The 14,064-nt window shown below is 34.0% G+C and overlaps 1 protein-coding gene across 2 annotated transcripts; it reads right to left on the bottom strand.

Annotated features, from left to right (window-relative positions):
• Positions 1-7,934: 7,934 nt before the first annotated feature.
• Positions 7,935-13,302, bottom strand: LOC113727360 (NAD(P)H:quinone oxidoreductase). 2 transcript variants are annotated; one of them, XM_072075979.1, is made up of 4 exons: positions 13,015-13,302; positions 11,528-11,719; positions 8,572-8,882; positions 7,935-8,263 (listed from the first exon to the last, which is right to left on the bottom strand). In XM_072075979.1, the coding sequence occupies exons 1-3, from the start codon at positions 13,112-13,114 to the stop codon at positions 8,575-8,577; spliced, it is 600 nt and encodes a 199-aa protein (XP_071932080.1). In that variant the 5' UTR covers positions 13,115-13,302; the 3' UTR covers positions 7,935-8,263; positions 8,572-8,574. The 2 variants fall into 2 exon arrangements, with proteins under 2 accessions (XP_071932080.1, XP_027107285.1); XM_027251484.2 differs by having other exon boundaries at positions 8,041-8,882; positions 13,015-13,300.
• Positions 13,303-14,064: the final 762 nt, after the last annotated feature.

Genomic DNA, 14,064 nt, shown 5'->3' with positions numbered 1-14,064 from the left:
ATTTGTTTTTACCTTAAGCAAGGCATATTATTAATGGTAGCCAAAAATGTCATACCATGTATAGATAAAACGTTGCATACTATTATAGTAGATAATCAGCTGAGAGAACTATAAAAGTTTACGCAATCATAATGAACAGATAATAGACATAGTTGTAATTCAAAATGAGGGTTGATGCTAAATGATTCTACTATTCAACCTCATAGTATTTACATAGATAGATAGATAGATAAAGTCGTAGTCTTGAGATGTAAGTAGGCAAATAGTTGAGGTACAGTCTCGCAATCCTTTGTATTGAAGAGTAGGTGGTATAGAGATGAGAATGGACACAATTAGATTTCTGCTTCTCCAGGTACGGCACTTCTTGGTTGGTGGCTAAGCGCCTTCTACAGAGTTTTGAATTTTAGTAATTGTGGTCACTGCTTATGGTATGGAGTTTGGTTTTGTTGTTACTTCGGAAGACTTCTGTTTCATGAGTTCAACTAAATTTAGTAAGAAAATAACATAGCATATGAATATAGAGACCTGTCAATTCAAATAGCAATTTCAATCCACGCACACCATCTCATGCACTTAACGATTGAAATAAAAAATTGCATCATCTGTAATATAATTTTAAAATTGGATCAATCATTCACACACTTGTTAAAGATGCCACATAGTTGTAATCAGTGCAATAAAATTGTAATCACATTTAAACAACAGATGACATGCATCAAGTGGAAATACACAATTACCTTGTACCTTGGAGCAAAGTGCAATCTAACAAGAAAATTTGCCCACACTTCACCCACCTACAATAGCTACAACAAAAGTTAATTCAGGAATTTTATTGTGCAAATAAAACTATACAGTTCATACCATTCACAAAACAAGAAGCATGAGTGAAAATGAGCATACCTCTACAAATCTGACTCTGATGGTGTGAAATGAAAACATCTGAACCCACAATTTTATATATTAATGACTACGATTATTGCCACTTAGTTTGGAAACTAATCTACAAATGGTGGAGAAGATGGAGGGTCTTTAGTTATAGTTGTAATGTTGAGATCAAATGATTCTGACGAGCGTGGGGCATACATATACAATTAAGCTCATCCACAATCATGTTTTATATTTATAAACTCCTAAATACTCCACACGTGATTTATCGCAAGTATACGAATCGTGAGCGAGTATAGGGTATTAAGGGTCGATCCCACAGGGAAGAGTGACAATTACCGGTGTTTTTCGAACTCCTTTATTATCTAGACTACCATAAATATAAAATTAATGAAAATAATACTAGAAAACTCCTAGAGGTATGGAATTTCTTACTATACTTGCAAATGAGATTACCGGTTAAATGAATGCTATTATCTTGGCTAGTTATGGCGTAATTTCCTAATATATGTGAAACCTACTCTCATAGTGAATCAACTATACTTGTATTAAGCCATACCTACTCTCGTGGTTATGAAATTAACTATAAGTCATTTTTTCTATGAAATTACATGAAACAAGTCACTTAAGCCACAAAGGTGCACCTCTACTCTCATGAGTGTACTCTCTAGGTTTATCACTTTCTTGAACTAGTCCTAAATTCCAATTCTCATTGCAAATTTAATACCTTTAGATAATCACAATTAATGGCCGGTTAATCATGATTAGAAAAGCAAAAGTGATAAATAACTTGCTCAAAATAATATCAGCACATAACCAAATAAACATCACTAACAAGATATAGCAAGTTCAACCATAACTCTAGGCATAAACTTTAACTAAACATGAAAGTAAGATCCAAACTTGTATTATAGTTAAACATGAAATCAAATACAAAAGAGAAAGTAATAGGAGAGAAGTCACCCTTATCACATGAGCTTCAAACTCTCCATCTTTGCTCCTCCAATCTTTATCCAAATTTAACTACAAATACAAGAAGGAAACACTACACTAATTACTCTATACTACCCTAACTAATGAACTAAGGAAACTCTAATGAAAGCTATATTTTTGGTGAGTTTCTCTAGCCTTCTAAAATTTTTTAAAATATCCTTCAATGGCTGCTATTTATAGAGGATTCAAGAGCCAAATGAGTTGTTTCTAGTTGTCATTTTTTACTCTTGAAACTCTCTAAGTTTGCTTCTCAAAGTTTCCATGCATCATCTGATCATTTGCAACCGGAATCTTTGCAGAAAAAGTGGTCAAAAAGGTTGTGTGAAAAGGGCACAAGTTGCAGAGTAAGTTGCAGCCAAAATCTACTAAAGCGCGGGTAGAAAACGCGGCCTGTGCCCGCTTTTTGACCCCCGTTTTGATCTTTGTAGGTTTACACTTTTCTGGGCAGAATTTATCCTTGCTTTATTTTTGGCCCAATTTCAACTACTATTTTCTTAATGTTAGAGGCTGAACTAGCTCTTGTATAAAACATGAAAGTTGTAGCCCTTTGAGTTAGCTTTTCAATGCATCAAGAATCATCCAATTTGGAAACTCTGTGGACTGATAAATGACCAAAATACCCTTAACTGGTTAGAACCTTATTTCAGCTTTCGACCATAAAAATGCACTTCTGTATTTCGACTTTTTGACAAGGAAGACAACTAAAATGGATTTTGATGTCTTCATACCAAATATAGATACATCTCTTAGCTTCAAAATAGTATAAGCATCACCTCAATCCGATCATTGTAGCCCAATATATAGTGAAAATACCACAAGGTGTCAAAGCTGGAAAACCTTTCTTCTTTTGTTCTTAATTGCATTTCCTCTCTTGCACTTCATATCTTCTTTTTATCACTTTAAACCATCATCAATCATCCAATTATCTTCTCAACTCATGCCATTTGATGATTGAATCATTAAACCTACAAAAACATGAAGTGTTTGCGATTAAAATCTATAGAAATGCAATTTTTACCAGTTAAACCATAAAATACATATGTTCACTAGAAACCTAGTTAATTAGCTATAAAGCTAACTAAAACTACCAAATCTAACTAATAAAACACACTAAAAAAACACGTAAAATATACGCTTATCAGATTCTTAATCTCCCACACTTTAATGAACTCTTCAACATGTTTAGTTCAAATGAGTGTGTTTTGTTGGAAGAACTCAATTAATGTTTCTTGAGCTTTAACAATGAAGAGCACAAAACTTCTACAGTTACAGTTCACAAATAGTCTTCAAATGGTTCTTCTACTTTGGCCCATTAATATATCGTCTTAAACACATTTAATTCAATTGGATGGTTTTACCCCAATTCACCCCATTTCCTTTCTATCTTACCATTATACTAAACGAGTAGTTAAAAGGGTGAAATTGTCGCTAACAACACATAAACACCATTTGCGAATGTAATTATCATCTCACAAAGGGCACTTTAGTAAACTCATACTCCAATGAGCTTGGCCTGCTTGTACACTAAGGTGGATTACTTGTATGATATTTATACAATCCCTAAATTGCCCCTTAAAATGTCAGATGAAAATCACCCAATAGACAAACTACAACTCCTATATATATATATATATATATATATATATATATATATATATATAACTTAATATTACAAGTATATATACTTACAAAAGCAGCATGCTGCCCTCACCGTTATTTTGGGCTAGATCTTTTATTGAGCACTAGATCATTTTGAAATATTGCAATTACGGGTGCAAACGAGTCGAGTCGAGTTTTGGTCTAATCAAATTGAGTCTTAACTTAGTTTTATGAAACTCGAGTCCGATGAGTTCAAAATGTAAAGTTCGAGTTTAAAAAAATAAAAAATATAATTATTTTATTTTTAAAAAATTAATAAAACAATAATTTTTCTTAACAAAAATATTAGAGATATATATATGTAATTTTACTATTAAAATAAAAATTATATATAAATACCGCGAGCTAACGAACTGAATATTTTTGAACTTGAGTTCGACTTCGAATTCGATTTGGTCAGTTTGAACTCGACTTGACCTACTCGTGAGCGATTCAATTCATTTGCAACCCTAATTGTAGCCTTCACCAAAGCTATTGTTTTTATTTAAAATATTTTTTAGTTTCTTTGAAAAAATAATAACTTCATGGGTATTTTGTTTTATAGTAAAATAATTTTACTACAGAATGTGCAAAGTATATGCAGATTTACCATTCGGAACCCTCAATAAGGATACACATATTGACGGTATGATTTCCTAGGAAGACCATACAATTTTTTCTAAAAAAAATGACACTTAAATATATTTAGTCATATAATAATTTAACCACCACAACTTGCATATAACTACTGGGAAAGATACATGTCGTGCATGTACACTTTTAAAAAAAGTGCCAAAATACCAAAAAAGATATAGAAAGTTATTAGTAGAAATATTTTAAAAAATTTGATTTTAGATCTTTTTTATAAATATAAGTGTAATCAGTAGTGAATTGTGATTATATTTTACTGATTCGTAATATAACAATATATTGAACAAACCATAAACTGACAATTTCTTTTAACATCATGCTCGGTGGTGAATAGGACAGTATTATACTTTAAATAGGGCATTATTATACTTCAAAAATTATTGAATTATTATGTAAAGAGATATCAATGTACAACTATGTATTTATTTGGGTATTTCTTAAAATTTTCTAGATTTTATTCAAGTAGTATTCAATTTTCTATTTAATTAGCTTTGAAACTATTGTACCATAAGGAGAGATGTCTTCAAGTTATTGGTCAATTAGGAAACAATGTAAAGGACATATAGATTTTTCAAAATATAGGTCGTAATTTCAAATGAGAAGGGTATTCCTTAGAATTGATTTGGCGCAATTGTGACAAAAACCTAAAACATCGTATAGTTTTCATGATTTTTCCATCAAAATTGAGAGGGAGGAAGAGGGGTAATTGCCCACTCTCGTAGACTCATAGTGTCGCTCCGCTTCTTATCATGCTGGTGTCTACATATAGAAATAGATAAAGATATTCTATTCATTCGATTGCTTATTAATTTTGATCAAATATAACCAGTGTAAAACTGAACAACTAATGTATAGTGTTTTAGGATCAGGTACAAATATAATATGTACACTTTGCTTATTAAATACATTACACGCGTGTTAATAGGGCGGACAAATTTGAGCTCAGCTTATTAATTTTAATCAAATACAACAAGTGTAAAATTGAATAACTAAGGTATAGTGTGCTAAGATGAGATACAAATATAACACGTACACTTTGCCTATTAAATACATTACACAGGTGTTAATAGGATGGACAAACCTGAACTCGACCTATAAAAAATTGTTTCCTATATATGGCCCAAAAAAATATATGTGCACTTTGCCTATCAATTATATAGAGGGTATACATGTCTGAATTCGGCCTATATTAATAGGCAAAATGTAAGTGTCTGAACCTTGTATATCATTGAGTTGAGTTGAGTTTGGTTTGGGTCTCAAAATGGAATCCATTTTGATATCCAATAAAATTGTGAGCTGAATTTGGATTTAATGAGGCTTAACTTGATGAAAGTCCATTCCGACCAATTAAGAAGATAAGTATATATATTTTTAACAATAATGATATCAATTATTAAATAAATTATATGTATTATAACGTACGTCATTTATAATTTACATACAACTTAAATATTCCGTATAATTATGAATTAATTGTGAACTTGAATCAAGCCCAAACTAAACCTAGAACTCTAATATCTTTGGAATCGAGTATGAACCTTATGCAAATCGGAAACCGAACTCAAAAGCCTGAAAATTCTACTAAAAGGTAAACAATACTAAATTCCACCAAAAAATAATAATAATAAACTTCACCACCATTAGCACATCATATCATAAGAAACTCCTGTTTCCAACAGTTAAAGTGTAAAGAAATATGAAAAAAAATACAAATTTAGCTGCCAAGGATACCTGACCAATTCGCCGGTGCAAAAACCAAAAATGAAAAGGAATGAAATTATCAGACCCTGTTCATTTCTACGTCTGCTAGTTGCCTATTCATCTGCGCTTTATAACAGTTCAGCCTCTTTGCACCCGGATAACTTCAGTACGTTATGGTATAGTATTTCACTTAGCTCAAATTCTGTTATCTTAGCCATCATTCCTGTGGAACATAAGAGGACCATAAATATTTCTTGCAACCTTTCACAGAATCCCCAATTAGTAACCTCTCTCTGAGCCTATGTATGCGTCAAATTCGTCCCAATGAGGCATCTTCTTGCAATTTCCACGGTATACAAGCCACCTTCATTTTGGTATACACCAGGGTACATCGTGGCTTGGCCACACCTTGTTTTGGAAAGGCATCATACCTTTGCAATCAGCCTAACTTTTACATACAAGGCGCAGAAACTTGGTCCTTAACCATTGATTTGATTGTGTTACACATGTAATAAAATTCCAACTGGATTTTTGCTCATGATGATGATTCTGGTTCCATCCCTATTTAACGCACCTTTGACATACAGAAGACAGGCATACGGGTATCCTGGATGAAAAGACAGGAAAAATGTGCATCGCACCCCAAAAGAAAAAGAAGCCATTGTATCAATTAATCAAGACAGAATTTACAAAATACAAAACATTCTCAGTTACCACTTTACAAATACCTGTGTACAAGTCTCAAACTTTGTAAACTCTGGCTGGCCATCTATGATTGGTCGGTCATACATAAGTTGAAATTTTCTCGATGGTTGCTGCTGCTGCTCAATTAATCAATCCTCTCCTAACAAATTAAATTACTACACAACTAAACACACTGAACATGCCCGGGGTCAGAACTACATGACTACACACGGAACTTTGATCATGTATACACTGCTGAACCATTGGATTCCACGTGTAGCCAGTGAAGATTCTTTGACCCTCTCCCTTGCACAAATAACATAATACAGCCCAGTTATCATCCCGCAGTATATTTCTGTAAAAACAGAACTAGGTGGCTGTTCCATCCATTTCAGAAACTACGAATTGCAGTCCAAAATCATATCTTTTAGAACATTGTTGGTAAAAACAAAAAACCAAATCATTCTTAGCGTACACTAGAGAAAGAAGGGACTCTAGTGATCAGCACCAGCATTAAACAAAGATTATGGACTCTTAAAAGCAAGCAATGGAAAAAACAAATTTTCTAATATAAACGGGGAATGTAGGGCATGAAAAACCAAAAGAACTTCCACACATTAAAGAAACCCGAGTCTTGTAATCCTACAAATTCTACCATGCCAACAACTAAAAATTCTGTTCAAACATTCATTTGGCTGATATCAGTAAATATCTAGATATCATCCATAGATCCAACGACACAACTAACTTGAAAATGATGTGGCCCACTCAGGAAACTAAAGTGTTAAAAGTTTTGACAAGTGGATGACCTGATAGTAACCAAATTTTCAACCAAAAACCATGCAAAAATCTTCAATAACAAATACATGTATCCTTGAAGATTTGCCAGCACCTCTTAAAAATTCATAAATGACATACTGCTTTTATAGTAAAAATTGAAACACCGTAAAAATAAATAAATAAATAAAACAGTGAGGTGTAACTGAAAGAAAAGAAAAGAAAAGAAACCAAAAATTATACCTCTTTTCCGCTACCATTGCCTGGGGGGGGGGGGTGATGGCACCATGTCAGTGCTTTGTTGCATATCCACTAGATTGCCAGAAGTTTCTCAGTTTTGCAGATCGTATTGTTGAGTAGGTGAAAGAGGAGGGTTTTTTTTTTCAGTAAGAGAGATAAAGTGTTAGTGAAGAACAATGGAGATGACGCATTTTGATTCTCTAAAAATTTTATTGGAATGCAAATATGTTTACCCTAAAAACATGACTCCACAACACACACAGAGAGAGAGAGAGAGAGAGAGAGGGCTTATGATTCACACCTGAAAAGCATCAATCATATTTATTTTGATTTTCAGCTTGCGTGACCTCTAGAAAAACTGGAAGTACGTAAAGATACAGGACATAGATAACAGCCTTATCAAGCCAGAAGCCAAAATCAGGTATCACAATCAACTGAGCACAGCTCTGAGAGTAATGGATGCAAGAGAAATGAAGATAAGAAAACTTTGCATGCAAACTGCAATACAATTGTCCTGGGCAAAACAAAGGTCTAAGAATCATTTGGAACTTTACTTCCAAACTTCTTTAACAAAAAATCCACACAAGAATGGTACTACCAACTACCATGTAAAGGATGCTGATCCGGCTATTGCTGCAATGTACTTTTCCCACTTGTCCGATTCTTCTGAACTTCAAAAGCATTTCCTTGGGTACTTTACAAAAATAGTGAAAGAACCATCAAATTAAGGGAAAGCAGTTTGAGTACAGACAGTCGTTCATCATAATATGCCTAATCATGTACTAAAGCATTCATTTCCATTATTAGTCTGACAAGACTTTCAGAACAGGACATCAATATGCTCTTCGAAGGATCAATTTTTGGTTGAGACGTCTACACATCAAAGTCATAAACAGTTCCAAGGCACAAGAAAGCATCCACTGAATTGCATAAGGTTTAGCACCCAAGATACGATTGGACAGGTATTACAGGGATGATCAAAGCAAACAATATGAGCCTCACATATCATTCAGATTCTCCTCGAAGTCGTAATGCAAACCTTTGCAGGGATAAAAGAACCTCCTTTAACCTCTCTTTAGCAGCAGCATCAAGCAAATTGCCTTCACTATCAAACTTTGCAGGCTTTTCAAATGCATTAAGGAAAAACTCAGGTTTGTTGATGAAGTGAAGGTCAAGGTAAACTCCGCTCTGCCGGAGATGATACTGCGATCGTCCCCCACCAAAACTTCCTCCAGCACTAACAATTGCAGCTGCTTTATCGGCCCAAACATTTGGAGGTCTAGATGCCCAGTCAACTGCATTTTTCAGAGGTCCTAGTAGGAATGGGAAAAAATTGTGTTACTATAATTAAGTGGCAAAGAAACATCAAATTCAATATATTGGTGGATTTAGCAATGGATGACATCATCATTTAAAACCCTTACATGTGCAGATCTCTGCACTGCAGTTTGTGTATAACGCTTTCATACTCCCTGATTTATCACTTATGATCAAAAGAAGGTTCATGAACCAGTAAAAGAGTAAAATTGAATGGAATTGCCCTCTAGTATTGCAACTAAACTATCATAATCCTACTCAGCTTTTAAGATTTAAATTTGACAACTTGGAGCATAAGCAGTGTCAGATGAGCAAAATGTAAAGCAATGAAATCATACTAACAAAATTAAAAAGACAACCTCATCTTAGCTCAAAGAACCAGTGACTCTATCCTAAGCTTGCTTTGCAAGATTAGGCTGGATAAAATGGTGGAGGATAAAAAGGGTTTATTGGGATGACAGAATCCAAGTATCTAATTATTCATTAATGATATGGAGCTTACATTTATGTCTGTTCTAAGCTGTGCAAAGCACAAAAGGTAATCTCATTGTTAACTAAAACAGGATGTTAAAAAGAAAAACAAGGCTGACTGAGAATATACTCCTATGCTTCACATATCTGCCTCTTCACCATCTCTACCAATCCCCCAATCCCCCCTCCCTATTGATGGACAATTGCATTCCCACACAAAATGATGAGGAACAGAAAAGAAAAGTGTCTTTCCCATAACCCCGTCTCTTGGTTATCCAATCATGTGAACACTCCTATGGATCATAACTGCCTGAACTACAGCCTAACAATTGATTACTAATAAATTTCAATCAAAACAATTTTGTTAATAGCATTTGGGGACTGTTAAATAAATATGCTAAATCTGACAAGAACATAATCTAAATGATATCGAGGGTCAATATAATCAGTTACTTGATAGCATGATTGCCAAGAAAGTGTAGCAATTATTACAATAAAATCAGGGAAACCATAACAATATAAATTTCAAATAAGTATCATTTAGCGAGCCTCATAAATCTCAGTACACAAACCTTTATCTTCTTGTGACTAAATAAGACTTTAATCAATAATTGAGCACAACATTAGACATTCAGGGGCTTTAACACAATATTTACAAGTCAATACAAGAGAAAACTTTTCAGTCACAAACTCATTAGTCATGGAAACCCCAATATTAAACATGGAGTTCAGCATCAATGCACAACCTTTCAAGTACATAAATCCTGTTACACTTCTACCTTGAAACAGCTAAATCTAATACATCTAACTTCAAAAGAAAAGGAAACAATTCCATCATCATAACTGTCTCTTTCCTTTGTAGTCAATGTCCATCTCAAGCTCATATCTCAACCACAACCTATACATGTTTCAGAGTTGAGAACTAGCACCAACAGACTACTACCAAACATGATGAGATAAACTAAATCACAATGAAATATCAAAAATAAAGACCTATCTGGGAAATGCATAAAATTCTTTGTACAAACCAAAGATAACTATATTGTTAGATATGCATTTCGTACTCAGGTCGGATGACCTGCTTTAGAAAAATAAAATTTGTTTAAAACACAGTCTACAATAACACTCTAAAACACCCACAAGTTTTAGGAAAGCACCAAAAAGTGAAAGTACATTACATAGAGTACTGGTGGCAGAGATGGGTACCGGCAGTGGGTGGCAGGGGTGAGGGGAGGTGGTTTTTTGGAAAATAGAGGATGTTTTGAGTGTTTTAGACAAACACTGCAATTTTTTCTAAAACTACTACAGTAAGCAACAATAAAGTTTTAGACAAACACCCAAAGAATACACCATCCAAACAGTCCCTCAAGCATTTGAAAGTCTTACATGAAATCTTAAGTGGGCATCAATCAATAATCCCCAGCCCAAGAGCCACTACTACAGCATTATTTGTTAAACTGGTTTGATTCTGGGATTTGAATATCTCCTTAACTCAATGTATACACAATTAGCAGCCACTAAATCCAGTAAACAATGTTACTTCTTCACCTGTGCTTGGTTTGTAAACATTTTTGCAAAGTGTTCTCAGGTACAACAAAGTACGGAAAACCTTATGTTTTCTGTTAAAGTACATTTTTCAAAAACACTCATTTCCACATCCTTTGAAAACTATAACATTTTTCTCAGGCAACTTAAACAGATGTCTAATCAGGAATACACTTCAATTGCATCCGTACCAAATGCAACTCATATTTTTCAAGTTCAAGATTTATTTTTCTATTTCTTTCCCGAAGAGGAAACTACATCCACAAGCCATAAAATAGATCTGATAAAGTAGAGTAACAAGAAGCAGAATCAGGATTTACATGGAATCGCATTTCAACTGTGAAAATTACTTTGTAGGATAACCCTCAAGGCCTGGCATGTTATCAGTCACCCTCATGTTTATTTAACAAGGGAATAAAGTTCCATTTTCTTCTTGAAGTTCATACCTTGCATTGGCAGTCCTCTGTATGCTTCATAAGTTCCATTCAGGCCATTGATTACAGTAAATATGTTGAATACAAAGAGAATTATATTGAATAATTATAAAAGTAAACAAAACAATTGGTATTCTTAACAGCGTTAATTGTAAGTTTAATAAACTTGGAGATGAATTGAGTTTCAGTACCAGTAACAGAGTAATTATACTCTGGAGAAGCAAAGAGATAGCAATCAGCTTGTTGAATCTTTTCCCTAAAAGCCTCAACTTCTGAAGGATATGTCCCATCAACCTCCAAGTCCGTATTTAGAAATGGCAATGGCGATATGTCCACATACTCTATGTTCAAACCCTTAACTGACTCCTTAGATATCTCCATTGCTTCAATAAAATCAAATATAAAAGGAAGTTACAACCTAATAACACATGAATTAAAGGTAAAAATTGAAATCTAACTTGAGAGCTTCCCAAGAATCCGTTTAGGTTTTAACAAATTGTTCAAATGGTTTTTTACCTGTAAACTGATATAATCAATCCAGAAAACAATTGATATTTGGCACTACTATAATTGATGTTGGCACAACCCCTGACTTTCTGAATCACGTGAAGAGGAAAAGGGGAAAAAAAAATCGTCTTTCATTGTGTTTACAGCCATCATTGCTGTATCACAGTGAAGATTTCTTTCTTTCTTTTGTGTGTGTGTGTGTGTGTGTGTGTGTGTGTGTTTTCACATAATTGGAAGTCAAGGGAACCAAGAAACTATTGGAAATATGAAAAGAATCCAAATTAGGAAGTCCAGTTACATGTTTTCAGGGGAAAAATACAAGGAAAAAAAATATAAGCAGCATGAAAGAGAAAATTCTTTAAGTATGCTCGAACTTAAAACCATGCTACAAATGGGTCCATTTCGAAGTGGAATTCTAATTCAGTGGTCTTTGCGTTCCTGAAATACAAACCCAAGTCCAAGCTCACATTTACAACATGCAAGCTCAGAGTGGCTTATTTTCTTCAAAAAATTAATATATTTAATAGAGATTGCATTCAAAGAGAGTGAGCACTTTTTTCAGTTATTTAGAATTAGGCAACATATGAATGCGACAACTTTTCATCTAAAACAATTATAAGTCAAACTGAAGCGTCAGCTCAATCAAATGAAACTCGATACGCATGTAAGAAAACATAAAAATTAGACTTTTCCTCCATTATTCCTCCATTCATCATCAGGCTCACCGACATATTATCACCACAAAAATTGGCAGAACAATATAATAAAATAACAATATGAGCTCAAAATTACTGAAACCAAAGTCGTCTAAACATCATTTTCTTTCCTATTCAATAGTTTTAGAATTTGCTCCAGCATGAAGTTAAATAAATTAGACTACATTTTCCTGTTTCTTGATTAACAGGGTTCCGTTAAATTAACATCCAACAAAAGAAAAAGAAAAATACAATATCTCCTAAAATTACCAATCAAGAAAAATTATACTGTAAAACTTCAATCAGAGATTATACATCCCGGTGTTTTGCTATCAACGGTTGATTCAACTTCATTTCTTTTATGGCTATCACAAACTCAATCAAAATGAGTAACCAAAATTGCTATAGGAAGGACAGGGGAAAGAAAGGAAAGTAATATTTGGGGAGGAGATTATTAGGACAAATAAGCATAATACCAGCTCGAAGGAGGCCGCGGTTGTAAGAGCCTTTGCGAAGGGAACCGCAGACAGCGGCGACGTTTATCAATGGTGGACCACGGACTACTGCAGCTTCCATCCTCGATCTTAAAATGGGAAGATTTTGTTAAAAATTGGATGACGGGCCAGAACTGGGATAGGGATGGGGAGAGGGATGAGTGAGAGTGGACTAGAAAATCACATGATCCTATCCTTGATCTTAATAACATTGAACGTGTACGGTAGTTTTCTTTTCTCTTTTCTTTTTGGTGTAAACTTTACTAAACCCGACCGATCTGGAATCAAGCACTGGCGGATCCTTCCGGGTTGGCTCTCCCATGACGTAGGGACTGGCTCTGCCATCGTTTTCTTCATCCGTAATTAGCTTTAGGGGTAAGAAAATGTTGGCAAAAAAAAAAAAAAAATTAGCTTTAGCGGTAGCAATCGGTCCAAATCGGATTGAGATCCGGGTATAACAAAAAATTCGCTGATCCAAATCCGACTTGTCAACCCGAAACGGGTCAGGAGAGCTGATCTGAACTCGAAAATTTCAGGTTGACGGGGGTCGACCCGAAATGACCCGAAACTTAATTTTAATTTTTTAATTTACCATTGTAATTTCTAATAAAACCAATTTCGCCCAAGACTAATTACATAATCAAGTAACAAAAATTTAAATAACTAATCCCAAACCAAATCTAAAATAATTTAAAACACCATAAAAGTGTTTTATCCCAAACCAAATACAAAATAAATTAAAACAGTATAAAACTAAAAAATAATATAATACATTATTTGTCTAAATATAATAATTTCAACTGCACACAAGTTAAATAAATTCATTTAGGATTAAGTGATTAATGCCTTTGGAAAAAAAGAATAACTTAGTTTAGTTAGATAAAATAATTTTTATGTTTATTAAATTATTTTTAATTCGTAAACGGATTATCGGGTCATATCAGGTCACCTACGGGTTGATCCGAATTCGACCCGTTTTCTTTTCGGGTTCATCGGGTTCGACCCGAGTCTGACCAGAACCCGCGAAATCTC

The sequence above is a fragment of the Coffea arabica genome, chromosome 2c (assembly GCF_036785885.1).
Source record: "Coffea arabica cultivar ET-39 chromosome 2c, Coffea Arabica ET-39 HiFi, whole genome shotgun sequence".
NCBI classification, from domain to species: Eukaryota; Viridiplantae; Streptophyta; class Magnoliopsida; order Gentianales; family Rubiaceae; genus Coffea; species Coffea arabica.
Note: the sequence above shows the minus strand (reverse complement) of the source record. Positions and strands in the feature narration are given on the sequence as shown.

What these genes read in the sequence shown, in the direction of transcription:
- LOC113727360 (XM_072075979.1), bottom strand. Translation starts at nt 13,114, where the DNA reads ATGGAAGCTGCAGTAGTCCGTGGTCCACCATTGATAAACGTCGCCGCT. An exon ending in CCGCGGCCTCCTTCGAGCTG is followed by an intron (nt 11,720 to 13,014) that starts GTATTATGCTTA and finishes ATTTTATTGAAG; the next exon opens with CAATGGAGATATCTAAGGAG. An exon ending in GTATAATTACTCTGTTACTG is followed by an intron (nt 8,883 to 11,527) that starts GTACTGAAACTC and finishes CATTCCTACTAG; the next exon opens with GACCTCTGAAAAATGCAGTT.